This window comes from Protopterus annectens, chromosome 16.part0, assembly GCF_019279795.1.
Source record: "Protopterus annectens isolate FY-2018-M chromosome 16.part0, PAN1.0, whole genome shotgun sequence".
Classification (NCBI taxonomy): domain Eukaryota; kingdom Metazoa; phylum Chordata; order Ceratodontiformes; family Protopteridae; genus Protopterus; species Protopterus annectens.
The window spans coordinates 879,617,383-879,642,492 of record NC_056750.1 but is presented as its reverse complement, the minus strand read 5'-3'; the positions used below and the strand labels follow the sequence as shown (position 1 = coordinate 879,642,492).

The 25,110-nt window shown below is 39.5% G+C and overlaps 1 protein-coding gene across 1 annotated transcript in view; it reads left to right on the top strand.

Moving 5' to 3' along the window:
- LOC122790677 overlaps window positions 1-25,110 on the top strand; it is a 560,216-nt gene that overhangs the window by 65,993 nt on the left and 469,113 nt on the right. The window contains exon 5 of the mRNA XM_044058200.1: window positions 21,119-21,244. Coding sequence (XP_043914135.1) covers window positions 21,119-21,244 — 126 coding nt within the window. The remainder of the gene's footprint in view (window positions 1-21,118; window positions 21,245-25,110) is intronic.

Below are 25,110 nucleotides of genomic sequence, written 5' to 3'. Positions count from 1 at the left end.
TGCCCTGTGCATTTCCAGATGTGGAGGAAGTGCAAGCTCTGCTGCCCTGTGCATCATCAGAAGTGAAGGGAGTGTAGGCTCTGCCACCCTATGCATCATTAGATGTAGAGGAGACTGTGCCACCCTATGCATCTTCAGAATTGGTGGGGAGTACTCCTAAGTAGAGAGAGTGTAGGCTCTGGTGTGCTACCCTGAGTGTCCTCAGAAGTGGAGTGAGTGCAGGCTCTACCACCCTGAATGTCTTCAGAAGTGGAGGAAGTAGTCCAGGTGTGGAGCTTCGGAATAAGATGTAGACCTCTGAGTGTCCTCAGAAGTGGAGTGAGTGCAGGCTCTACCACCCTGAATGTCTTCAGAAGTGGAGGAAGTAGTCCAGGTGTGGAGCTTCGGAATAAGATGTAGACCCCTGAGTGTCCTCAGAAGTGGAGGAAGTAGTCCAGGTGTGGAGCTTCGGAATAAGATGCAGACTGTACTCCAGGTGTGGAGCTTTAGAATAAGATGTAGACCTGCAGCTTCACCTTGCTCCTGCTTCAGGTACAGTAACTCAGTAGTTCTACCTGCTGTTTAGTGCAGTAACTCAGTAGTTGTACCTGCTGTTTAGTGCAGTAACTCAGTAGTTCTACCTGGTGTTTAGTGCAGTAACTCAGTAGTTCTACCTGCTGTTTAGTGTAGTAACTCAGTAGTTCTACCTGCTGTTTAGTGCAGTAACTCAGTAGTTCTACGTGCTGTTTAGTGCAGTAACTCAGTAGTTCTACCTGCTGTTTAGTGCAGTAACTCAGTAGTTCTACCTGCTGTTTAGTGCAGTAACTCACTTGATGATGTTTTGTGATTTTTCTGCCCACTTTGAGGCATTCAGATTTGGTTGATGGACCATTTTCATATGAGACCCAGACCACAAGAAGATTGTGCCCAATGCAGTGGCAGCAGAAATTGGTGTCCGGACACACTTGGAAAGAAGATTTTCTGAGCTTCTGCATGAGTAGGTTTTGAAGTAAAGCTGGAAGAATTCACTAGTAAATCCTGTTTGCTGCATTACACTGGTTACCTGACAAGACCGTCAGTTGTCACATCATCACTTTAAGGTGGACATTGGGTTTGTCCTGGAGCAGATCAAAGGCTCAACATCATTGTGGCCATAGTCAGTGACACTACAGTGAGCACACTGCATTACAAACATGAGCATTTCTATGTGTTCTACAAGCATCTTAATAATCGTGATGGAATTCGTGTATAAACTTAATCCAGTCTATAAACCTCTGTTGCTGGAGGAGAGAGATTGTGTAAACCTTTACAGCATATTTGACAGCAGCTGTTTGTTTCATACAGAGATTTAAAAAAATGCCTGTTGCACAGCTGACCAAAATGTGCAGCACAAAAGAAGCTTTAGTTTAAGTGAGGACACTTTTCTAGCAACTTTGCAAGTCAAGAAAATGTGCATTGAATCGGAATATAGCTTGGTAGTAGCTGTAGGTTCAAGGAAGGAGGTGATGGGCTCAGGGTACAGTCCAAAGACCTCCAAATAAAACAGAAAGTGAAGAAGGAGCTGAAAATGAAGGATTCAAACCAATGAAAGACTGATAAAATGAATCATCTTGAAATGGAAGAGTGAATAAGGTATGTAGAGAAAGAAAAGGACCATGAGAACAAATGGAGGCAGGATCTGCAGAGACGTAATGGAAGGTGGAATGTCAGAATAGAGCAGAAGGATGGTATGCTAATAACAGAAGAGGTATGTAAAAGTTACCACATGAATGGACATGTCAGAACAATGAAGAGGACGAATTACATGAGCTAGTCAAGAGAGAAGAAAAGGAAATACAGAATCCATAGAACATTTAACACCCGCATTTCATATTATCACTCCTGATCTTATCACACTGCCTAAATATAACATCAATGTGGGAGTCATTTGTACATCAAATCCAGATAGTATGCAAACCTGTATATGTTTTTTAGAGCATATAGTAGATGGATGTTGTAAACTGTGTGAGATAAGGGCAAAATTGTCATTAAGACAGTGCATTGTTTTAGCAATAGATAACATCCACAGAGAAAGACGACATTGGTGCATCCAAAGTTGAGAAGGGAAAGTTAAATTTTTAACATCTACAGTAACCCCACACATGATAGAATCTTACAAAAGAGAGCGTATGATCATAAGGCATTTTAAAGTTCCTAGTGTGTGGGCTTTGTAGGTCAGGATCATAGTATAAAGAGTAACCTCCAGGAAAGGCTGTGAAGATGAAGGCAGTCTGTCAATAGACTGTATGACTTTAGTTTAAAAGGACTGGGAGTACAAAAGTTACAGCTGCAAAACGGTTTGCTGAAGTTGGGAAAGGGACCCATTGCTACCTTACTGATGTGTGCTAACCTTTGTTTTGATACTTCTGTAACCCCAAGCTGACACATTACCTTACCAAAAACCTTTCCCTAACGGTCACTAAACAAACAAGTAATCACACCCACAAACACACACATGCACACTATAATCTAAAGCTATCTCCTTTCTCTAACCCTAACTGGCAAAACGACACTTACCTTCATATATGTATGGCTCACACATAATGGAAAAAGTCAACATGCTGGTATTGGACATATCAGAATACTGACCAGTGTCACTTTCAAGTCGCACCAGTATACTCCGTCAACAAGGAGTACATTGGACAGAGTATATTGCACCCATGTGTTTGTGGGTGTGTGGGTGTATGTATCGCATCTAAGCTAAGTATAACATACCACTGAAGCATATTAGCAGCTAAAATTGAAAGAATGTACTTAAGAACACCACTTGTTAAGAGTGTGTTAGTATATATATATATATATATATATATATATATATATATATATATATATATATATACACGTGTGTGTGTGTGTGTGTGTGTGTGTGTGTGTGTGTGTGTGTGTGTGTGTGTGTGTGTGTGTGTGAGTTTGAGTATATACATATATGCAATAAATCATGATGCATGGCATGGATATTGCTGAACACAGTAATATCTGTATCATGTAAACACCCAAGTTCCTTACTTGACTTATAAAATGGGCATCTTCTTTTGCTTGTTTTGAATTTTTCCTTTACTTGTTTATGAACGATTATCATGCTTTTATTCATTTCTCAGTGTTTGATGGTTTATTGTGACTATGATAATAAGCGTGTTCATAATGAAAATGCTGGAGAGTGGTTAAAATAGGTGTTCTTGTTTATGCAAATGAACACCTTGCTTATGACAGAGCAGCTTTGATAAATATCTGACATCTTAATTCAAAAGTAAGACTATAGCTGTGTGTACTGTGAACATGAATAAAACAATTTGTAATAAAAATGACAAAAGATTAAAATGTTTGTTTATGAAAATGAGCTTGTAGTAAGTTTTAATTACAGCTGTTAATATGTTTAATGTAATGAGAACCACTGGGGCTTCCATGAGAAATAAGAACACCAAGCTATGTTTAAGGTAAATATAAGGATGGAAAATTAAACGTGTGCATATTAGTTCCTAAAAACGTACATACTGTTTAAGATTGGGTTATTCTATTATCTAGCAGTAGTGATAACAGTAATTTGCAATGACTGTCTTTTTCTATTTAAATATTAGTATTTGTGTATAAGTGTTGGCATGAAATAATGTGTGTTTATTATGAACATGAAATCAAAAGTTAAAAACGGGATGGTTCTTTACACAGGTAAGAGTATATCACCATAACTAAAGAATTGCATACCTTGCAGGTTAAATATGTTTTGTGTATATGCTGATCCTGTGGGCCTTTTCAATGTGTTATGGAAGATTTGTTGCCTGAGAAGGGAGTTGGGTTTGTTGGAGAGTGCATAACGTTCAGTGTAGTGTTTAACTGTAGAGACATGAAAGAACTTGTTTGTTAAGAAGTAATTCATGTTGTGCTCAGTGATTTTTGATAAAAGAAAGAAGTTATATCTTCACGCGAGGGAATAATGAAACACTGGAATGTCACTGTTTGTGACTGATTAGTCATTTGTAGTCTGGTTTTATTGTAAAAGGGAATGATATCTTCACGCGAGGGAATAATGAAACGCTGGAATGTCACTGCTTGTGACTGATTAGTCATTTGTAGTCTGGTTTTATTGTAAAAGGGAATGATATCTTCACGCGAGGGAATAATGAAACACTGGAATGTCACTGCTTGTGACTGATTAGTCATTTGTAGTCTGGTTTTATTGTAAAAGGGAATGATATCTTCACGCGAGGGAATAATGAAACGCTGGAATGTCACTGCTTGTGACTGATTAGTCATTTGTAGTCTGGTTTTATTGTAAAAGGGAATGATATCTTCACGAGGGAATAATGAAATGCTGGAATGTCACTGCTTGTGACTGATTAGTCATTTGTAGTCTGGTTTTATTGTAAAGGAATGATATCTTCACGAGGGAATAATGAAACACTGGAATGTCACTGCTTGTGACTGATTAGTCATTTGTAGTCTGGTTTTATTGTAAAAGGGAATGATATCTTCACGAGGAATAATGAAACGCTGGAATGTCACTGCTTGTGACTGATTAGTCATTTGTAGTCTGGTTTTATTGTAAAGGGAATGATATCTTCACGCGAGGGAATAATGAAACACTGGAATGTCACTGCTTGTGACTGATTAGTCATTTGTAGTCTGGTTTTATTGTAAAAGGGAATGATATCTTCACGCGAGGGAATAATGAAACGCTGGAATGTCACTGCTTGTGACTGATCAGTCATTTGTAGTCTGGTTTTATTGTAAAAGGGAATGATATCTTCACGAGGGAATAATGAAACGCTGGAATGTCACTGCTTGTGACTGATCAGTCATTTGTAGTCTGGTTTTATTGTAAAAGGGAATGATATCTTCACGCGAGGGAATAATGAAACGCTGGAATGTCACTGCTTGTGACTGATTAGTCATTTGTAGTCTGGTTTTATTGTAAAGGGAATGATATCTTCACGCGAGGGAATAATGAAATGCTGGAATGTCACTGCTTGTGACTGATTAGTCATTTGTAGTCTGGTTTTATTGTAAAAGGGAATGATATCTTCACGCGAGGGAATAATGAAATGCTGGAATGTCACTGCTTGTGACTGATTAGTCATTTGTAGTCTGGTTTTATTGTAAAAGGGAATGATATCTTCACGCGAGGGAATAATGAAACGCTGGAATGTCACTGCTTGTGACTGATTAGTCATTTGTAGTCTGGTTTTATTGTAAAAGGGAATGATATCTTCACGCGAGGGAATAATGAAACGCTGGAATGTCACTGCTTGTGACTGATTAGTCGTTTGTAGTCTGGTTTTATTGTAAAAGGGAATGATATCTTCACGCGAGGAAATAATTAAACGCTGGAATGTCACTGCTTGTGACTGATTAGTCATTTGTAGTCTGGTTTTATTGTAAAAGGGAATGATATCTTCACGCGAGGGAATAATGAAACACTGGAATGTCACTGCTTGTGACTGATTAGTCATTTGTAGTCTGGTTTTATTGTAAAAGGGAATTATATCTTCACGCGAGGGAATAATGAAACGCTGGAATGTCACTGCTTGTGACTGATTAGTCATTTGTAGTCTGGTTTTATTGTAAAAGGGAATGATATCTTCACGAGGGAATAATGAAACGCTGGAATGTCACTGCTTGTGACTGATTAGTCATTTGTAGTCTGGTTTTATTGTAAAAGGGAATGATATCTTCACGCGAGGGAATAATGAAACGCTGGAATGTCACTGCTTGTGACTGATTAGTCATTTGTAGTCTGGTTTTATTGTAAAGGGAATGATATATTCACGCGAGGGAATAATGAAATGCTGGAATGTCACTGCTTGTGACTGATTAGTCATTTGTAGTCTGGTTTTTTTGTAAAAGGGAATGATATCTTCACGCGAGGGAATAATGAAACGCTGGAATGTCACTGCTTGTGACTGATTAGTCATTTGTAGTCTGGTTTTATTGTAAAGGGAATGATATCTTCACGCGAGGGAATAATGAAACGCTGGAATGTCACTGCTTGTGACTGATTAGTCATTTGTAGTCTGGTTTTATTGTAAAGGGAATGATATCTTCACGAGGAATAATGAAATGCTGGAATGTCACTGCTTGTGACTGATTAGTCATATGTAGTCTGGTTTTATTGTAAAAGGGAATGATATCTATATCTTCACGCGAGGGAATAATGAAATGCTGGAATGTCACTGCTTGTGACTGATTAGTCATTTGTAGTCTGGTTTTATTGTAAAGGGAATGATATCTTCACGCGAGGGAATAATGAAACGCTGGAAGGTCTCTGCTTGCGACTGATTAGTCATTGTAGTCTGGTTTTATTGTAAAAGGGAATGATATCTTCACGCGAGGGAATAATGAAACGCTGGAATGTCACTGCTTGTGACTGATTAGTCATTTGTAGTCTGGTTTTATTGTAAAAGGGAATGATATCTTCACGAGGGAATAATGAAACGCTGGAATGTCACTGCTTGTGACTGATTAGTCATTTGTAGTCTGGTTTTATTGTAAAAGGGAATGATATCTTCACGCGAGGGAATAATGAAATGCTGGAATGTCACTGCTTGTGACTGATTAGTCATTTGTAGTCTGGTTTTATTGTAAAGGGAATGATATCTTCACGAGGGAATAATGAAATGCTGGAATGTCACTGCTTGTGACTGATTAGTCATTTGTAGTCTGGTTTTATTGTAAAAGGGAATGATATCTTCACGCGAGGGAATAATGAAACGCTGGAATGTCACTGCTTGTGACTGATTAGTCATTTGTAGTCTGGTTTTATTGTAAAAGGGAATGATATCTTCACGCGAGGGAATAATGAAACGCTGGAATGTCACTGCTTGTGACTGATTAGTCATTTGTAGTCTGGTTTTATTGTAAAAGGGAATGATATCTTCACGAGGGAATAATGAAACGCTGGAATGTCACTGCTTGTGACTGATTAGTCATTTGTAGTCTGGTTTTATTGTAAAAGGGAATGATATCTTCACGCGAGGGAATAATGAAACACTGGAATGTCACTGCTTGTGTCTGATTAGTCATTTGTAGTCTGGTTTTATTGTAAAAGGGAATGATATCTTCACGCAAGGGAATAATGAAACGCTGGAATGTCACTGCTTGTGACTGATTAGTCATTTGTAGTCTGGTTTTATTGTAAAAGGGAATGATATCTTCACGAGGGAATAATGAAACGCTGGAATGTCACTGCTTGTGACTGATTAGTCATTTGTAGTCTGGTTTTATTGTAAAAGGGAATGATATCTTCACGCGAGGGAATAATGAAACGCTGGAATGTCACTGCTTGTGACTGATTAGTCATTTGTAGTCTGGTTTTATTGTAAAAGGGAATGATATCTTCACGAGGGAATAATGAAACGCTGGAATGTCACTGCTTGTGACTGATTAGTCATTTGTAGTCTGGTTTTATTGTAAAGGGAATGATATCTTCACGAGGGAATAATGAAACGCTGGAATGTCACTGCTCGTGACTGCTTAGTCATTTGTAGTCTGGTTTTATTGTAAAAGGAATGATATCTTCACGAGGGAATAATGAAACGCTGGAATGTCACTGCTTGTGACTGATTAGTCATTTGTAGTCTGGTTTTATTGTAAAGGGAATGATATCTTCACGAGGGAATAATGAAACGCTGGAATGTCACTGCTTGTGACTGATTAGTCATTTGTAGTCTGGTTTTATTGTAAAAGGGAATGATATCTTCACGGAGGGAATAATGAAATGCTGGAATGTCACTGCTTGTGACTGATTAGTCATTTGTAGTCTGGTTTTATTGTAAAAGGGAATGATATCTTCACGCGAGGAATAATGAAACGCTGGAATGTCACTGCTTGTGACTGATTAGTCATTTGTAGTCTGGTTTTATTGTAAAAGGGAATGATATCTTCACGAGGAATAATGAAATGCTGGAATGTCACTGCTTGTGACTGATTAGTCATTTGTAGTCTGGTTTTATTGTAAAAGGGAATGATATCTTCACGAGGGAATAATGAAACGCTGGAATGTCACTGCTTGTGACTGATTAGTCATTTGTAGTCTGGTTTTATTGTAAAAGGGAATGATATCTTCACGCGAGGGAATAATGAAACGCTGGAATGTCACTGCTTGTGACTGATTAGTCATTTGTAGTCTGGTTTTATTGTAAAAGGGAATGATATCTTCACGCGAGGGAATAATGAACGCTGGAATGTCACTGCTTGTGACTGATTAGTCATTTGTAGTCTGGTTTTATTGTAAAAGGGAATGATATCTTCACGCGAGGGAATAATAAAACGCTGGAATGTCACTGCTTGTGACTGATTAGTCATTTGTAGTCAGGTTTTATTGTAAAAGGGAATGATATCTTCACGCGAGGGAATAATGAAACGCTGGAATGTCACTGCTTGTGACTGATTAGTCGTTTGTAGTCTGGTTTTATTGTAAAAGGGAGTAAAAGAATAATGACTTCTGAGCGGACTTCCTTGGGAATGGTGCCTTGAAAGCTGATGTGTTGATGCTTAAATGGAATGAAAAATGATTGTACTCTTCCACATAACAAAAAAAAAAAAAGTCATGTTAAGGAGCCGTATTAATGGGAGATGAATGGAAGCCACTGTTGTCTGACATAATAACAAATTTAATGATTTCTCCTGAAAAAAACATATGTATTTGTAGTGGAGGGGCCTTTAAGCAGGTTGGTTGCCCAAGGAGCAGAGTGATGAATAGTCTTAGTTTAGCCAAGGTGGTTGGTATCTGTGAAAGGAGGAACACCTTGCAGTTGAAGAAAGGGTTTTCTGAATAATATTCTTTATGGGCAGCATGCCCAGCAAGCTGTGGCTGTACACTAGGTGATGGTTCTTCTGAAAAGTGTCGAGAAGCCCTGGTAAATGAGCTGAATTATGTAGAAGGTGTGGAGATGCTCTACATGTCAAGCAGGAGACATAAGCTTGGAGTGTAGGGTTTGATGGCTCTTTGAAGTAGGATTTTCTTGTTAGTGGACAATGCCCTGTAAAATGAGATTGTACAATTTGTATCGAATTGATAACTTGATTGCTGAGGAGTTGGCTTTGAATTGATGTGGTGCTTTGAATGTGTATATGACTCAGTATGGCTGTTATTTGCTGAAGTACCTGCACTGTGTGGGTACATATGAAGTGTGCCGCAGTAGGATAATTACTTGACCTGCATTATAGAGTGGATGAAGGAGTTAAGCTTAAGGACTTTTATATCAAGAAACAGGATGTCTTCAGCATTACATTACTTTATTACGTTTAAATTTATGGAAGTATTTAACTTATGTGTTCAGATTAAATTGCTTATGTCATAACTATCAGTTTCTAATTGTTTTAGATTTTTCTGGATATGTAACTTCATTTTTGTTGGTGTAAAAACTACGTTTTAAATTACCTGTAATTTAAAAGGTAATCAACTAGTGATACAAACTTTGGGTGTTCTGGTATGAATCCCAAAACAAAAACAGTGGAGTGTATAAAACTGTAAAGTAATGAGTTATCATTTTAACATCCTTAACATCAATCAGTTGTCTTGAACTATTAATTAAATTTTTAGTAGTGTTACTTCATAAAATCTTGATATTGTGTTGGTACAAGTTTTAGCTTTATCAGGTAGACAAAATCTCTGAACATAATCAACTGATCTTATATTAAGAATGTTCCTGGCAGATTTAGCTTTCAAACCTGACAATCAACCAGTATTAGCCAATGTGTATAATTTAGTTAGGTAGTCTTTGATTAAAACTGTAAGCATCTCTGTTATCTGTATATGAAAAAATAATCTTGCGTATAGCAGGATCCTTTTTCATAACATGATGACACACTTTCACTTTTTTATTAAATGAAGACAGAGGCAAGAGAATAGCCATTAGTATGAAGTTTAATTACTCAGTTTAAAAGATGAGTATTGTTTTAGGGAAAAAAATCATTGCATGTCTGAAAGTCTTCAAAAATGTAAACCTTCTAAAGGACTCTTCAAGTCATTAACCATATAATGAAGCTGGATAAAAAGACGTATTAGTGTTAAAAGAGGATGACTAAAGCATTCAAAAAGTAATATTTTAGAATGTCATAAACCAAGTAAATGTATTAGAATAATACTGCTAGAGAGAGGGAAGTGCACTTAAAAATATAAGCTTACCTTTTCTGTTTTCAGGTTATTCCTTACCTAGCCTTTCAGCAGGTTATGCTTTAAAGAAACTAGAAATTTGCAATTACTTCTAGAATATTCAAGAAAAAAAAAAACGTCAACTCTTATAACCAACTCTGGCCGTATTGTGTCTTAGAATAATAAGTTTCATAATACAAGAACAAATTGTGTTTTTTCCCTTTCCTTCTTGCAAAGGTCACAGTTTTGAGAATAAATGGTCAGTAGTTAAACAGAAAACACTTATCACATTTGTGACTTTAAAACCGCATCACCGAAGCTTCCATTTCGTAGTAACAAAATGTTCTTCGACTTTGGGCATGTCGCCTTTCTGTGTAATATTTTTGCTCTCCTTTGAATGGGGTCATCTTTGCTTTAAAAATGGAAAATGTTAAAACAATACTGCAATGATATATTGTAACAACAGTTTTCAGGACTGGGATGTATTTTCTTCTCATAAATAGTCTAAGGAAGATTAGAAATACAAGTTTATGATACTCCGTCATTTGAAAGTTAAAAACATGTACAGAGTTTCGTGTGTTTCAGACTTCAAGTCCTATCTTGTTTTGCGTATTATGAAAACTAGTTTGGCTTTGTCCGTCAAGGGCACTTTATTATTTTCTTTTTTTTTATATTGCAAACCAAAAAAATAGTGCCTTCCAAACCAAGTCCTAGAGGTAAATTACCTTCCCGTGGCTAGAGAACCAGCTTAAAAACCTCTGTCGAAATCTCACCAGTCTAAAAACTCATGGCTTACAGAAAAAAATACGAAAAGCTGGCAGTGTCCCTGGTATCTCTTCTTCCTGTCTAGGCATGAGTTTTTAGACTGGTGAGATTTTGTAAAATTCATACCTCAGATGTTCTAACTGGATGAATGTAAAGAATGAAAGAAGGGTCGTTTTCATCTTGATCTAACAGTCTTTTTGCTTTGTAATTTTAAGGATCGTGTTCTGTTGAAATACTGAGCTGAAGAAATTTGTGTTAATTTCAAGACATGCACATTATCCAGTACCCACACCGAAGTTTACAGCAAGCATTCAGATTTAAGGCTTGTGTTATGATTTACTTGGTGACGTACCAATGTGCAAAGTAGCTTTAGTCGGAGAATGTGTGATGTTAAGTTTTCTATCTCGCCTTCATTTCTTGCTTGTTGGGATCGGAGCCGATCCTCAGCTCCGACTCAGCCATCTTCTATAGCTCGAGAGCTGTTTACTGGCTCGAGGCTACCCCTTATCCCATGATGCCTAGCGCTAGCTACCCAGATCTCATTTACCCCTTCAGCTGCGAGGTTCATGGTTACTGGCTCAGGCTTGTATAACTTTATTAATCTGATTTTTTGTGTCAGATTAGGGTTTTCTTTTAGATATTTGTTATTTTATATAGTTGTGATATTTCATAGTGATAACCAGTACATTTAGCTAGTGTTTGGTAGTTGTTTTCCCCCCTTAGAACTCTTTTAAATTAGAGAGTTCTTCCCTTTAGTCTTTGGTAGGTAGCCGTTTGAGTTAGAGGCTCCCTAGTTTAAAAAAAAAAAAAATATATATAAACTTATTTTGAGAGGTCTTCTCAAGCCTCAAGATTCACCGGCCAAGGCTCAGCCAGTGAAATCCCCTAAACCGGCCAAATCGTCGGCTCCCAGCTCAGAGCCGTCATTGGCCCCTACCTTGCCTCCTACCTCTTCAGTTCCAGCTGGAACCAAGGAAACTGCTTCGTTGTCAGCTCCACCAGTACCCTCGGAGCCGTCAAGGTCTAAAAAAGGCAGAGGTCCCATTCGCTAGACTCCATTAATTCGGCTCCTCGGTCTCCCCTTTTGCAGAGTGACCGTAGTCATAGATCTTCACATTCTTCTCGGTCCTCTAGGCTCTCAGACCATGATGTCGACAGAGTGGTCAGTAGGTTGTTGTAGTCGCAGGCGCTGGCCAAAATGTTGTCCAGCCCTCCGCATCAGGTGTCGGCTCCATCCATTTCTATCGATGTTCCTCCTCCGACTCCATTGAGCTCGGAGCCAAAGTTTATTGGGGTTCGAGTCATGGAACCATCGGCTCCGATTACGATTTCTCCTTCGGATCCGTCGTCGGCTCCAATCCCATCAATGGTGCCTTCCGTCGAGGGATCTGGGTGCCGAGACTCCCTCGTCAGCTCCGAGGGGGTGAGTGGCATTGGACCCTTGTCCGACCCCGCTCTCCCTCTCGGAGCGTCGGCACAAGTGAGCTTAGCTCCTACATCGGCCTCGAAGCCGTCTCCCTCGGTGCGGAGGAGAATTCCGGTGTCTTCAGAGCTGGAGCCTTCTCTGCATCATGACAGGGATGCCTTCGATGTCTTGAGGAGTGTGCTGGCCTCCCAGTCAGCTCCACCTTCGACCCCACTGGCTCCATCCCCCATAGTGCCTGCGTCAACCTCTGTCCTTCCTCCAGATCCCAAGCGTGGGTAACCAGCGCTCCAGACCACCCCATTGGGTGTTTCCTCTTCCTCCGAGGCCTCCCCTGATCATTCAGAGGAGCCCCCTCAGAAGAAGAAGTGCAAGAGGGAGCACATTAACTCCTCCGAGTCTGTCACTTCTGATACGGATTTGGATGAATTGGAAGAGTCCCCAAGATCCCCCTCTGAAGATGTTTCCTTTGCGGAACTCCTAGAAATGCTTAAGCAGAGGGGGAACTGGAATACCCTTGCCCCTTCCGAGGATGAATCTGTATTCCTGGATGCGTTCGGTTCCCGACCCTCCACCTCCTGGGTTTCTCCGCCCTTCGATCCACTAATGTCGGTGGTGGCTCGAAGGGCTTGGTCAGCCCCGGATACAGTGGAACCAACCCTGAGGAGGCCAATTAAGTTTATTACTGCACCCCCGGACAGACAGTTCCTTGCTAAGGGTGTTCCCGTGGATGTCATGGTGGTAGCAGCAGCCACTAAAAAGGAGTTAGCGGAAACTTCTTCCTCTGTCCATCCTCCTAACAAGGAGTCCAGGACCATGGACAGATATGGGAAGCAAATGTTTGCTTTAGCGACCTTCTCCATGAGGTCACTGAACTACTTATACCATTTCACCAGGCTTCAGAGGGATCTCCTGAAAGAGCTCGGAGATACCCTTCAGGATCCATCAGCTGAAGGGGCTCAAGCTAAAGTGGCTTTTCAGCTGGCAACCCTTAACTCAGTAGTCAACTCCTCCATGAGGCTCATTTCCTACATAGCCGATGGTGGGAGTAGAGCCACGGGTACAGGTGTGGCACTTCAGAGACATGCAGGGATGCGGCTGTGTAACTTTGCGGAACCCTTCCGAGCGTCATTTATCAACACTCCCTTTGACGGTTCCTTTCTTTTTGGACCACAGGTGAAAGACACTCTCACTAGGTGTGAGCAGGAAGGCAAGACTCTCTCTGCCATGGGAGTCCGTTTTTCCACTTCTTCTAGACCATACTCCAAGGGTCAGAAGAGTGGGAAAATGTGGTTTCATAAATCCCAGGGAGCTTTGCCTGACACATGTTGTGATTTTTCCTCCAGGGGCAGAGGAGGAAGTAACAATAACAACAGATGCCGCCCTCCTGGCAGAGGGGGTCCGCAGAATCAGGGCAGCAGAGAATCTTTCTCTGACAAGCCCTTCCAACATCCCTGAAGTGTTGTCCGACTGTCTGCCTCTGGAGGCAGTCGGGGGAAGACTTTCAATGTACCCAAACGCCTGGCTAAATCTAACGCAAGACAAATGGGTACATTCAATCATATCCAGAGGTTATAGAATCCCATTCTTTCAACCCCCTTTTCCATCACGCAAGTCTCCCCAGATGTTCCACCCAATCTGAGGGACCAAGCAGTTATAGAAGTTTCAAAACTGCTAGGAAAAAAAGAGTCATCCAGGAAATCCCAGCAGACCAATACAGATCCGGAACTTACTCAAGGTTCTTTTTGGTACCAAAAAAGGCAGGGGACTGGAGACCCTATTTTGGATCTCATCAGACTGAACATATCTGTTCAAAGAACAAAGTTTCGGATCTACCCTTTCTGGGTCAGGACAATTGGATGTGCTCCATAGATCTCCAGGATGCGTACTATCGTATCAAGATGGACAGACGCTCCAGGAGGTACCTTCGCTTCTGGCTTGGAGCCAGTCATTATCCGTTCAGAGCTCTGCCCTTTGTTCTTACCACAGCTCCCAGGGTGTTCACCAAATGTATGGCAGTGGTCACAGCTCACCTGACGCTTCAAGGATTCCAGGTGTTTCCATATCTAGACGACTGGCTCCTCACTGCTACTACCAGGCATCAACTTCTTCAAGCCAGGGACTTCACAATTTCAATTTGCTCTCAGCTAGGCATTACTATAAATTTCAAAAAATCTGTCTTGTTTCCCTGTCAATCTATTACTTATATAGGAGCAGACTTAGACACAAGGAGCATGTACGCAAAGCTACCTTCGGACAGGGTGTCCACAATTCGCCAGCAGGTTCAATTCCTCATGCAGTGCAAATGGGTACAAGTCAGGTATGTCCTTCAAACCCTAGGCTCTATGGCAGCGGCAATTCTTTTGATACCTCTGGCCCATTTTCACACGAGAATCCTTCAGTGGCTTCTATTGACACCGTGGTCCTTCAAACAGCTCCCCAGTGGCTTCTATTGACACAGTGGTCCTTCAAACAGCTCCCCATGTCTCATATGATCATGATTACAGAAGCATGCAAAAGACACCTTTCCTGGTGGATGGTCTCCCCTCTAGTGACCCTTCATTCAGTCTCCTCCGGTTGCCACAGTGACCACGGATGCCTCACTGATAGGGTGGGGGGGACATTATCAGAGTAGGACAGTCCAAGGCACTTGGCAGCCTCATGAATACCATCTCCACATAAATGTCTTGGAGATGAGAGCTGTGCTCCTAGCGTTGCAAGCCCTTCAGGACTCTCTCCCTTCTGGGACCATTGCAATTCAAACAGACAACATGTCAGTGGTGTGGTACATCAACAAGCAGGGCAGAACCAGGTCCTACCCCCTATGTCGAGAAGCACTCAGACTCTGGCAGTGGGCGATTTCTTCCCAACGATTTCTGATTGCGACACACATCCTTGGGAAGTCCACCATCATAGCAGACAGGCTCAGCAGAGCTATTCTCATGCCTCATGAGTGGTTTCTGAATCAGGTTGTTGCGGATGTGATCTTCTGCAAATGGGGACAACCTTGCTGTGATCTGTTTGCCACCCCCTTCAACACCAAATGCAGCAAATACTTCTCCCTTTTACCGCTTCCTGATCACCTTCCCAGAGATGCACTAGTCCACGATTGGCCTCAGGGACTTCTTTATGCCTTCCCTCCGTTCCCTCTTATACCCAAACTCGTACAGAAAGCTATTCCGTTGGGTTGCAAAATAATCCTCATTGCTCCCTACTGGCCTCGACAGATTTGGTTTCCGTTCCTACATCGTTACCTCATCGAGCAGCCCTGTACTCTGGATCCCATTCCAGACCTACTGATTCATCAGTCAAGAGAGCTGCATCAATCCCTCCAAACACTCCAGCTCACAGCTTGGTTGATCCAATTCCAACCTTAGCCAGGCTTCCCAGCATTTCCCCAGCCGTGCGTGAGATTATTGTCTCCTCTCACAAATCCGCCACTAGGAAGACTTATGCTAGCAAATGGAAATGTTTCTCTTGTTGGGCAGAGACTAGGAACATAGATCCCTTTTCAGCTCCAGTGCACGAAATCTTGGAGTTCCTAACAGAGCTTTTTCATCCTGGGTCTGCTTCTGCCACAATCAGGGTTCAACTAGCAGCCATCTCTAATTTTCATGTTGGTTTTTCTAATATGAACATTATGTCTCATAAGCTGTGTAAAGCTTTTCTCAGAGGGACTACTCTCCTTAGGCCCCCAGTAAGAGATTCCCCCTCCTCCTTGGCACATTAATTTGGTACTAGCCTCCTTGATTATGCCCCCTTTTGAACCAGCTGCATCCTGCTCCATTAAGTTCCTATCTTGGAAAACTCTCTTTCTGGTATTACCTCAGCCAGACGTGTCTCGGAACTTCATGCACTGAGTGTTCGTCCGTATTTAGTTTTTCACAAGGACAGGCTTGCCCTGAGAACTAATCCCTCCTTCCTTCTGAAAGTCTTCTCAGAGAATAATCTAAACCAATCTATAGACCTCCCTGTGTTTTTCCCTAACCACACCAACAAGGCAGAATACAAACTACACCAATTGGATGTTCATAGACAATTGCGTTTTTACCAGCATAGAACAAAGGATATAAGGAAGTCGGACCAACTTTTCCTTTCCTATGCTAGGGGCAAACAGGGTCTTCCAGTTTCCAAAGTGACTCTGTCCAGGTGGTTGTCTCACATTATTACCTTCATCTATCAACTAAGAAACAAAGAGTTGTCTATCAAACCGAAAGGTCATTCTATTAGGGATTTGGCCACCTCTGTAGCCTTCCAGGCTAGGTTGCCCTTGGACTCTGTGCCGCTGCCATGTGGGAAATCCTCATACCTTTGTTTCTCATTACAAGTTAGACATGGTCTCCAGGAGTAGAGCTAACTTTGGTTCCACTGTTCTGAAGAGTCTGTTCCAATGAGCCACCCAGGATTGTAGGTGCTAGGGACGCTGTCCCAACAAGCAAGAAACGAAGGCGAGATAGACAACTTAACATAAAGAAGTTATGTACCTACCATAACATTCCATGTTAGTTGTCTTCATCTCGCCTTCTTTCTTGCGTTCCACCCTCCATCCCCCTGTCCTATTGGACCGAGAGGAGTACTGGTTTCACTGGCTGAGTTTTCTCTGGTGTGTTTCCAATACTGACTGAGTGACTGTTACAGGTTTGCTCAACCTGTTTGTTTGGACAGGTTGATTCTCTGGCTATGTCTGGGGTTAGCTATTACAAATGAGATCTGGGTAGCTAGCGCTAGGCATCATGGGATAAGGGGTAGCCTCGAGCCAGTAAACAGCTCTCGAGCTATAGAAGATGGCCGAGTTGGAGCCGAGGATCAGCTCCGATCCCAACAAGCAAGAAAGAAGGCGAGATGAAGACAACTTAACTTTTATCGATGCCTTTTTCAGTGTAGTTTTGCTACATTTTTTACTCATCAGTAACAGAAAGTACAGCAGGATTATCTCATTACATAGATGATAGAAGCAATGCGTGGAAGGCCGTAGGAAGCGAAGTAAATTAATATATATAAATGAGCTTTACTCGTGATATGCATTGAATCAGCTGGTCAGTAGTGTAAATAGTTTTGTACTGGAAAGCAAAGAGCCAAAGTTTAGCACACCCCAAACTCAAGAAGGCAGATAAGTGAGAGGTTTAAAGGTTGAAACCTAACCTGTGAGTGTGTATTTATTGGTGTACCTAATTTATTGCACCTCCTCCAGTTTGTAGCACCACACACAGAGACACATGCACGCATGTGTGCAGACACACACACACACACACACACACACACACACACACACACACACACACACACACACACACACACGCACACTTCATACAGTATACATTGTTACCTTTTACACCTGTGTTTGCTTATGATTTATGGTATACTTCAAATGTAGACCATGTATCTGAACTGCAGATTGTATCACATGTATCTTTCTGTTGATACTTTGTTTAACCTGAAAATATAACTCCTAGTTGTGGGCGATAACATAATACAAAAATCTAAAATACAGGATTGATTGTGAGATATATTCTGCAGCATTCTTGTACACAATGGATGCAGATGCAAGGCTTCACAATGTTTCCACAAACATATCTAATACACAGGGCATGTTCTTTTCTGAAGGTAGACATAATTACAGATTCTGAGTATTCTAGTTTTTAAATAACTGCTACTAGAGATACTGCTTATAGATTATAAAAGAAAACATGCCTTATCAACAACACACAACAGGTAACCTCATTACGAAAACTAAACTGATTTTGAATGTGCATTCTTCAAGAATTTGAGTGGCAATATTTCTGGTTTAATATCTTATTTTGTTAAATTGCAGAATGAATCCCCATGTGATTAGAAAAAAGTACTTGTCTAAAATGTACAAATATTAAAATAAAAATTTTAAGTAAATATTTCCTGTTACTGTAAGGAAAAATTACAAGGTAATCTAGTTTAAAGCGGGTAGCAAAAGTAAAGTGAACCAGAACGACTACGTGTACTCCTGCTTCCAGGCTTAGAGAATTGTTCTACCCTTATAAAAGGTTGCATTCTTTGTCTCTGTCTCTCTCTCTCTATAGATATAGATACAGATGTATATAATTTGTATAGTCTAGATGTATATTTGTATATCTATTTATGTACATACTCGCATTCTGTATTTATTTGTATAACAGGAACACTACAAGTTGTCCTACTTAAAGACACGCGAGAAAAGTTCTACCCCACTCACAGAAGACCGCATTCCATACCCTGTATTTATTCGTGTGTAGGATGACTAATATCCTACTTCCAGATGTAGGAGACGAGTTTTACCTTTGTCGTAGAAGACTGCATTTCATGCCCCATGTTTATTCATGTTACAGGATCGTTATGTCATCCTACCTACAGACGTAGGAGATGCACTCTTCCTTACCCTATGTTTTCTCATGTTACAGGATCGCTATGTCATCCTGCATACAGACGTAGGAGATGCACTCTTCCTTACCCTATGTTTACTCATGTTACAGGATCGCTATGTCATCCTGCATACAGACGTAGGAGATGCACTCTTCCTTACCCTATGTTTCCTCATGTTACAGGATCGCTATGTCATCCTACATACAGATGTATGAGATGCATTCTTCCTTACCCTATGTTTCCTCATGTTACAGGATTGCTATGTCATCCTATATACAGACATAGGAGATGTAAATTCACTGTTCCGGAAAACACACACATAACACAATCACACCAAACACCTTCAAAACCTACACTAAACCTAACATACACCACTACCTATGCACTATCCTTAACCCAGCCCTAACCCTAAAGTCCGGCACTACAGCACACTTACCTGACCCCACGCCCTAACCATAAGTCCGTCACTACCCGTTCGTACACTTACCTTGACCGGGTCTGAAAATGCTGAAGCCACAGAAACGGCCAACCAAATACTTTCTCTGGGAAAGAATTCAGGTTTCCGCGGCTTCGACATTCTCACCTTTCGAACTACCAAGATCGGTCTTCCGGTATTCGGCATTCTTCATGTTCGATTTCATGATAGGAACCCCGTAGGAGATGCACTCTTCCTTACCCTATATTTTCTCATATTACAGGATTGCTATCTCATCCTACATACAGACATAGGAGATGCACTCTTCCTTACCCTATGTTTTCTCATGTTACAGGATTGCTATGTCATCCTACATACAGACGTAGGAGATGTACTCTTTCTTACCCTATGTTTACTCATATTGCAGGATCGCTATGTCATCCTGCATACAGACGTAGGAGATGCACTCTTCCTTACCCTATGTTATCTCATGTTACAGAATCGCTATGTCATCCTACGTACAGACGTAGGAGATGCACTCCTCCTTACCCTATGTTTTCTCATGTTACAGGATGACTACACAGTCATTCTTACAGACATTGAAGATGCAGTCTTCAGTGACAAAGGTAGAATGCATTCCTTACCCTGTGTCTTTATTTGAAAGTGCTGGATAGAAATCATTGCTAATAATGTTGTACAGTGTGGTTGTACACAGACCCATGGCCCTTTCTGTAATGCTAGAGAATTTACATTGGTCATTGGGTTGTAGTCATAGGTATACTGTTAGAGAAATTTACAAATTGACATATTTTTGTCTTTGGAGTAGCACAATTTGGCAGTGGGACTGTTCAAAGATGTGTTACGCTGCAGGATTAATTTTACTTTTTGTATAAGTATATTTTTTATTGTGGTTTTTTAAGTGTCTTGAGTATGCTGGGTAGTAAATATGTGTATAAATGTTTGGTTATTAAAGACTTTTTGTAATAGCTGTTTCTGATTGGAAAAGAAGGATTTTGACTCAGGTTTATACCTAGGTATTTATATTTGTTTGTTTATTTACTTTTTTTGATCAGGAAAGCCTGACTGGGCAGAGACTGGGGGTCCTGGTAGAAAAGCTCCAACAGCATTACCTTATGGTCTACTCTATAAGGTGATTTGGTCTTCCAGATAGTTAAGTATGTGTCTCTTAAAGTTAACTATAGGTTTGCAGGTGTGGAACTGGGCATAGAGAGGAATACATTGAATCTGTAGAAGCTTCTTGAGGTTGTTGCTGTTTTTTTCTCTTCTGAGAAGATGATCATTTGTGTAGATGATCATCTCAAGTTGTGAGACATGAACAGGGAGGAGTTTATGTGCAAACCCTTGAGGACTCCTGTAGGAAGGACAGTTGTATTGGAGTATATATCATTAAAGTGTACTTATAATTAGTGTGCTAGATAGATAACCCTCTAGGTGGGTGAAACTAGTTTACTCCGATTTTCAACTTTTGCTGACGTTAACGTTTGATATTCACACTGTTCATGATTGGTGGAGTTTTTGTGGTTGCTACATTGTGGTTTTGTGACATTTGTCTTGCACTTTCTATTGAGCTACTGTTTTAACCATGTTATAGCTATGCTTTCAAAGCCACTGGATGAAGTTATGGTCCTCTGTCGAAGGCCATGCATCATTCTTTGAACAGTGCACCTTCTAAGAGCACTTTACTCAAAGGTACCATGGGGAAGTTTGCAGTTTAGTAGAGAGCTTTTAAGACATTAAATGTTGGACAGAAGCCATGTTAGGCATTTGTTATGATTCTGCTAAATTAAATGCGTGTAAGAATTTGGATGTAGGTTACTTTTACTAGGATTTTGAAGAATAACATTCAATGCTGTGGTTTTGTGCTTTTATGTGCTTGATATAGCCTAGTGTACTGGAATTTTAGCCTGCAGGTTTGGTGATTTAGTGAATCATACAACTCACCACTTCAAAAGCAGATTAGTTTTACTAGGATGTAAATTAACATTTAATGTTATTGTTTTGTATTTTTTATGTGCAGGATACAAAATCCCTCCAGAGAAGCTAATACTGTTATTTAAAGAAGATCATGATGAACAAGCAAAGGATGATGCAAAGAGAAACAGTGTTATAGAACGGAAGGAGAATCCTAAAAACAAGCTCACCAGTAAGTGAAAAGCTTGTTAATGATGCATTTTTAATTTACTTTATGTGGATGTTGAAATATTTGTGGAAATTGAGAAAAATGAAGATAAAATAGCATAATAAAAGGTAATAATGCTGAATTAATATTTGCAAAGCTTATTTTTAGTGTAAACAAGGCAACCACAACAGTAGCAGCAGTGAAATGCAAGTCAGTGGATGTTAAGGAAGACATGTGGATGTTATAAATAAGATTTCTGTGGGTTCGTTTCAGCAGTTTCGTATAAGAAATGCAGACTGTGGACTCTGCAAGCCATTGTACACCAACAGAATTAGCCTCAGTAGACAATATTACCTTACCCATCACAACTTGTATTTTTTGAACTCCCCAGTTCAGGGTGTTTTAGTTAACAAGGGGGTAATGCAATGTTGTATTTGGCACATGGGGCCATGAAGATATGGGGGTGCATCAGATGTAGAATGCAGTGACTATGTTAAGGCTCTTTGCTTTAAAGGAAATGTGTGAGTCCATGAAAGGAATTTGATTTGATTTGACTATCCTCAAGAAAGAAAGAGTTGAGAAGATTAACTATATAAAGGGATAATTATAATATGAACTCTGTGAATGGATAATTATAATATGAACTCTGTGAATGGATAATTATAATATGAACTCTGTGAAGGAATAATTATAATAACTCTGTGAATGGATAATTATAATATGAACTCTGTGAATGGATAATTATAATATTAACTCTGTGAAGGGATAATTATAATATGAACTCTGTGAAGGTATAATTATAATATGAACTCTGTGAATGGGTAATTATAATATGAATTCTGTGAAGGGATAATTACAATATGAACTCTGTGAATGGGTAATTATAATATGAATTCTGTGAATGGGTAATTATAATATGAATTCTGTGAAGGGATAATTATAATATGAACTCTGTGAATGGATAATTATAATATGAACTCTGTGAAGGGATCATTATAATATGAACTCTGTGAATGGGTAATTATAATATGAACTCTGTGAATGGGTAATTATAATATGAACTCTGTGAAGGGATAATTATAATATGAACTCTGTGAAGGGATCATTATAATATGAACTCTGTGAAGGGATCATTATAATATGAACTCTGTGAAGGGATCATTATAATATGAACTCTGTGAAGGGATCATTATAATATGAACTCTGTGAAGGGATCATTATAATATGAACTCCATGAAGGGATAATTATAATATGAACTCTGTGAATGGGTAATTATAATATGAACTCTGTTAATGGGTAATTATAATATGAACTCTGTGAATGGGTAATTATAATATGAACTCTGTGAAGGGATCATTATAATATGAACTCTGTGAAGGGATCATTATAATATGAACTCTGTGAATGGGTAATTATAATATGAACTCTGTGAAGGGATCATTATAATATGAACTCTGTGAAGGGATCATTATAATATGAACTCTGATGGGATCATTATAATATGAACTCTGTGAAGGGATCATTATAATATGAACTCTGTGAATGGATCATTATAATATGAACTCTGTGAATGGATCATTATAATATAAACTCTGTGAATGGGTAATTATAATATGAACTCTGTGAATGGGTAATTATAATATGAACTCTGTGAAGGGATCATTATAATATGAACTCTGTGAAGGGATCATTATAATATGAACTCTGTGATGGGGTAATTATAATATGAACTCTGTGAATGGATAATTATAATATGAACTCTGTGAATGGATAATTATAATATGAACTCTGTGAAGGGATAATTATAATATGAACTCTGTGAATGGGATCATTTAGTTGTAGGGTCACTGACCTTTAACACTATGCAATGTCTGAAGCATTTTGGATTAATCTAAATAGTAATCAGTTATTCAGAGAATTGAAGAAGAAGTAGTGAAGGAGCAGTCTTGTACTGCAGTGTAGAAAGGTTGACTTAGATGTGTACCTATTCACCAAGATTATAATAGCGATATACATCCTGTGCGAAATTTGATGACATCATCTATATAGTCTGTGTCATATACAATATTGGTTTGAACACAGTATTTCATGTATGGAGCAGGTAGCAGTTTGAGGCTTTACTTCCAGTGTAATGTAGACATATTTTGCTATCCATCCCACTAGTTTTTGTATCTGTATCATTTGATTACATATGTGAGCCTAACACAATACTCCTAAGATTGCTGGAATGAATGCCTTCTTTACACAGCTGCAAGTTTAACCCACCATATCCTATCTTGTTATATTGATCTGCTTATTTACACATGTGAAAGCCTAACCCAACATACAGTACTTTGCTACACTGAATCAGTTGTTTACACTTGTATAAGACTAACTGTACCACCTACGTTTTATCACACTGAATCACTTGTTTACACTTGTATAAGCCTAACTGTACCACCTACTTTGCCGTACTAACTTGTTTGTGTACAGAGCTGAAAGCTTAATCCCCATCATACCTTATCTTGTGCTTGCATTTTCTTAAACCTTGTTACACTTTCGAGGGAGAGAAGACATCTCTTTAAATCAGAACATTATAAGTATTACACATTATACCCAAGATACATGGATTATATTTTTATACTCTGGAACAGCTCATGCGGCACATTGGGTGTTTTTATTGATTATATACACAGTACTCGTTTTTTTTAAATTTACCTACCATTTTGATTGTGCAACTGTTTGGACATGGACACTTGTATTTATAAGATGAATGGCAAATTTTTATCCAGTGTTTATAGGAAACCCACATTTAACAACAGTTCTCCACATTTCATTAGTTTTCATCTCATTTAACTGAAGAAAGGGTTAATCTAAGGGCAGTTTGTACGATTAACCTGGATAGTTTCAGACAATGACACTTTCAATGAAGTTGGTGGAAATCTTTTTGGACAGGAGCTACCTCAAGCATCTGATGTGGTACTCGTGGGAATTGGGCTACAAAAAATAAAACAAATGAAGGAACAAAGCGGAGAGCTACAAAAACATTTAATTGTCTGCTTCTGGTACCTCGGCTGTAACGCCTTCAAGGAATGTTTTACAATGCTAGCAGCAGTCCATTTATACAAAGGAATGAAAACAATTAACAGATAATCAACCAATTAACATGAATTAAAACCCAAGACAAAAACTCCACACAGAATATGCTACTAAGACTTAAAAAGACAGTCCATAAAAAACATATAATGCATATTTTGCTTTCTCTGTAACACATACACATTGCACCCAAACTGTAATATATCAAATACCAAAATCGACATGCAGATTCATTCCCAAGGGATGAATAGTTCCAAAATTAATTATGAATCTAGCCTCCAACCGCAATAATTTCTGTGCAAAATCATTTTCATTGAATTCTTCACAGTGAGGTCTAATACACTAAAGATAAAACTCTCAGCTATGCCATTGTGCATAGTACAAAAATGTTGAGCTACTGGGCTTTCAAGCCTCATTGTTCTTATGTCTCCTAAATGTTCAATGTTCAAGGAAGAGATGAAACGAAGACTGGTTGACTAGATTTTATTGGACTAGTATGTTGAAGGAGATGGAACTCTTGTGCTGCCCACCCTAAGTTTCAAAGGACAGCACCTAACTCAGTATTTAAGAACATTTTGATGGCTTTTCTGATTGTAGCGGTCCCTTTTGAATGCATAGCGATAGACATTGTACATCCATTTGTAATATCAAACAATGGCCATCAGTGTAACCTCGTAGTTATAAAACAAATGAAGAAGTACCCCTGTGAAGAGACAATCCAAAGTCCATAGTTAAAAACTAGTGATTCTCATCTGTATGACTGGGATTCCCTGAGAATTTTGCTTTTCTAACAAGGCACCCCATTAAAGTCCAG